This window comes from Nicotiana tabacum, chromosome 10 (genome assembly GCF_000715075.1).
Source record: "Nicotiana tabacum cultivar K326 chromosome 10, ASM71507v2, whole genome shotgun sequence".
Taxonomy (NCBI): domain Eukaryota; kingdom Viridiplantae; phylum Streptophyta; class Magnoliopsida; order Solanales; family Solanaceae; genus Nicotiana; species Nicotiana tabacum.
Window position 1 is genome coordinate 156,792,054 of NC_134089.1, and position 3,901 is coordinate 156,795,954.

The 3,901-nt window shown below is 37.2% G+C and overlaps 1 protein-coding gene across 1 annotated transcript; it reads right to left on the bottom strand.

Moving 5' to 3' along the window:
- Positions 1 to 2,014: 2,014 nt before the first annotated feature.
- On the bottom strand, positions 2,015 to 2,512 carry LOC142165484 (uncharacterized). The gene has a single exon (XM_075224027.1). It carries the CDS (start codon positions 2,510 to 2,512, stop codon positions 2,015 to 2,017), a length of 498 nt encoding a protein of 165 aa, XP_075080128.1.
- Positions 2,513 to 3,901: the final 1,389 nt, after the last annotated feature.

Genomic DNA, 3,901 nt, shown 5'->3' on the forward strand with positions numbered 1-3,901 from the left:
GGCTTTCAGCTGTTTCAGCATTTGACGGAGACTTCGAGGTAGCTGCATGGCATTCACAGCTCTGTTATCTCCCTCCTATATTATTATTTTCCGCATTTTCTTGATTGTTGATGTATTAGGTAATCAGACTTGTATTAGAGGCTCTAGACTCGTGACACCAAATTGTTGGGGCTGTGTAGTTTCCCTATTATCTTGACTTCTGCATATTTCTGTTGCTTAAACGCTTATAATGAATTTGGTATTTAAAAATTGCGTTAGAAAATGGCTTAAATGTTAAAGGAAAACGGGTTATGGTAAATTGATTAGTTGGCTTGCCTAGTAATGTGATAGGCGCCGTCACGACCGGTATTTGGGGTCGTGACAATGCAACCAAGGCAACCTTCCTCATCTCCTCCTTTTTGCCCCACAAGTACTCTGTACATAACCTGTCTACTCCCTTCACCACACTTTGAGGAAGGATAAAAATATTCCCCCAGAAGCTATGGATAGAGAATAGGACAGAATTTACTACTTGAAGCCTTCCTGCATATGACAACTGTTTAGAATATGTGACACTAATTCTATGTATGATCTTTCCAATCAGCATCTGGCAGTCCATCTTGTTCCATCTCTTAGGTGATAGAGGCAGTCCCAAATATTTGATAGGAAACATTTCAGTGAATTTTGTTCTACTCAGCAACTGTGCTTTAATTTCATCTTTAATCTCAGCTACAAAGATATTTGACTTCTCCATGTTGGCAATCAATCCTGAAGCTTTACTGAAGTGATCTAGGGCTTCCATCACTCTATTCACAGAACTAGTATCGCCTTTGCAAAATATCATCAGATCATTAGCAAAAATAAGATGAGTCAGCTTGATCTATTTGCACATAGGATGAAATCTAAAATCTGGTAACCTGCTGATTATACTCAATGTTCTGGACAAATACTCCATGACCAAAACAAATAGCAATGGTGACGTAGGGTCACCTTGCCTCGGTCCTCTCTTACCATCAAAATACCCATGCCCTTCTCCATTAACTTTTATTGTAAACTTTGCAGTAAAAACACATATTATAATCCACTATATAAATTTGTCAGGAAAGTCATATCCTCTTAATGCTTCCTCTAGAAACTCCCAGCTCACCATGTCATATGCCTTTCTTAGATCAATCTTCATTATGCATCTAGGAGTAGTCCTCCTATTATAATGTCTAAGTAGATCATGGCATATTAACATATTATTCATCATAGATCTTCCTTGTACAAATGCTGATTGGTTTTCTGCTACTATATTGATGGCTTTAATATAGAACATATCATCTTTGATATACATTTATATATCACATTACAACATGAAATAAGTCTATATTGGCTTGCATTCTCAGGAGCCTCCACTTTAGGTATCAAAGTAATGTTAGTAGTGTTTATCAGTCTAAGAAATCTTCCATTCTAAAAGAACTCCAATATTGCTTCAATCTGGACCAACTCCAATAAATGTAAGCAATATTGCTTACATTTATGCATCTTTATAAAAACCACTCCCAAATCCATCTGGACCAGGACTCTTATTGTTGTCTATCTGAAACATAGCTTGCTTCACTTCCCTTCTCAAGAAAGGTTGTATTAGTTCATCTTGCTGTGTTTCTGATAATCTGCTTCCATTTCTGATTATACTCCTGAAAGTCACCACTCTGTCACTTGTTGTCCTCCCTAGTAAGTTCTCATAATACTCAACAAAAGTATCTGCAATTCTATCTGGATCTGTTAGCCAATTACCAGAGCTGTCTTTTATCTGAGTAACTGCCTGCTTCAATTTCCTATGTTTGATTACTGAGTGAAAAGACTTGGTATTATCATCTCCCAATCTTATCCATGTTGCTTTTCTCCTTTGTTGTAAATATACTTCAGCTAAGTAGGATGAATTCCTAAACTTCTGATATGCTTTAGCTTCAGTTTGTTGATACTCCACATTTAAGGGACTTCTTTGCAACTGATCTTGAGCCTTCTTTAGATTAGCCATGTATTCATTTGTTTATGTCAATATGTTATTAAAAGCCTGAGCATTTAATGCTCTTAGTCCCTTCTTTAGCAGCTTCAACCTTTTAACAACCTTAAACATTTTGCACCCTTCCAGATTGATTTCCCAACCTTCTTTGACTATCCTCATGAATTGAAAATGCTTTGCCCAAATATTGCAAAATTGAAAAGTCCTTCTGATTTTTTGCCTCTCTTCTACAAGGGTCACCTTAGCTGGACAATGATCATTGATTCCTTCAGTCAGAAACCTGGAAGCACACTCTGGCATAGTAGAAAGCCATTCATCATTGATAAAAATCCAATCAATTTTTAAGAATATCCTATGCTCCGCATGTTTATCACTCCAGGTATACATATTCCTTTGTGATGGCAAGTTCATTAATCCACACTCCATTACACAGTTGTGAAAATCCACCACTTCAGCCCATGTCACTTCCTTTCCACCTATTCTATCATCTGCATTCAACACTGCATTGAAGTCACCTATTACCATCCATGGCTTGCTACATCCTCTACTATGATTGATTAACCCTTCTCACAGTCCTCTTCTCTCTTCCTTTGTATTAAAAGCATAAACATATGTTACCTCAAAAGCTAGCTTTAGTGGTATATACAAAACTTCATATGTTATTAATTGAGCAGTTTTTTCCTTAGGCTTTACCTGGTAGTAATCTGGCCTCCAGGTGATCCAGATTCTACCATTATAGTGACATTCTAGATTTGTTACATATCAAACATCATTTCTGCTATCTTCTCCATTCTCTCTTTTTTGATTTTTGTTTCTAATAAACCTATCAACCCTACTCTGTCCTCATTGCAAAGGAGTTTAGTCTCCTTTTGCTTATTAGGAGCATTAAGCCCCCTTGTATTCCAGCTTAGTAGACTAACCATTCCCATTGTGAGGAATGCTTAGACCACCCACATTACTTCTTTCTCCCCCTTATTTACTCAAATTCAGTTCCTCTTGCTTGTTGAGTATCTGAAATGAGTTAGACTTCTCCACTTGTTCCATCTTCATCACCACAATTTTACCAAACTTATTAGCCGTTTGCCAGTCTTGATCTCTATTTCTTTCCTTTTGTGCCCCATGATTCTTAACAACATATTGTTGAGTTCTCCCTACTGCTCTTTTCCCTGCATCATACCTCTTCTCTGGTCCATTTGCTTTCTGAACTTCTAGGTTTGCATCGTTCTCATTTTGCCCTTGACCTTGCTCCTCCACCTGTATATCTGTCACCTTCTCTTTATTCATATATTCAGTCTTTTGAATTTTCTTCTTTATTCTGCACGCATCTTCCTCATGCCCATACTTAAAACAATGTTTGCATAGAGATGGTTTCCAATCATAACTAATCTCTTGCTCTATTATTTTTCTTTTTTCATTCCTAAACTTTACCACATCAGGTAGTTTAGTATTCATTTCAAGCTCCACCAACAGCCTTGCAAACTTCAATCCAATCCTCTTCTCTGCGTTCTGGTCTACTATTAGAGGTTTCCCAATCAAGCTTCCTATCTTACTTAGCCCTTTTTGACTCCAATACATGAAGTCCAAATCTGGTAATTTAATCCAAATTGGTACTATTAGTAGTTCCTCCCTAGTGAATTCCAGCTCAGGTGTCCAACCTTTGACAATAAGTGGCTTATTATCAAAGTGATATATGCCCCCCTAAATTACCTCTTGCTTCCCCATTGCAGTATCAAATCTAACAACAGTTACACCATTTTTTAGCATTGTAATTCTATCAACCCCATGTTTTCCCCACAACCTCTGTATGTAACCTTGAATTACTGCAAATAGTGGATGAACCCCAAGCACATAGCATATCACAACATTTCTCCAGTATTCAACTTTTGTACTTATATCATCCAACTCAATTTCAAC

Bases quoted from the DNA above. Each gene is read 5' to 3' on its own strand.
- LOC142165484 (XM_075224027.1), bottom strand. From the start codon at position 2,512: ATGGTAATAGGTGACTTCAATGCAGTGTTGAATGCAGATGATAGAATA.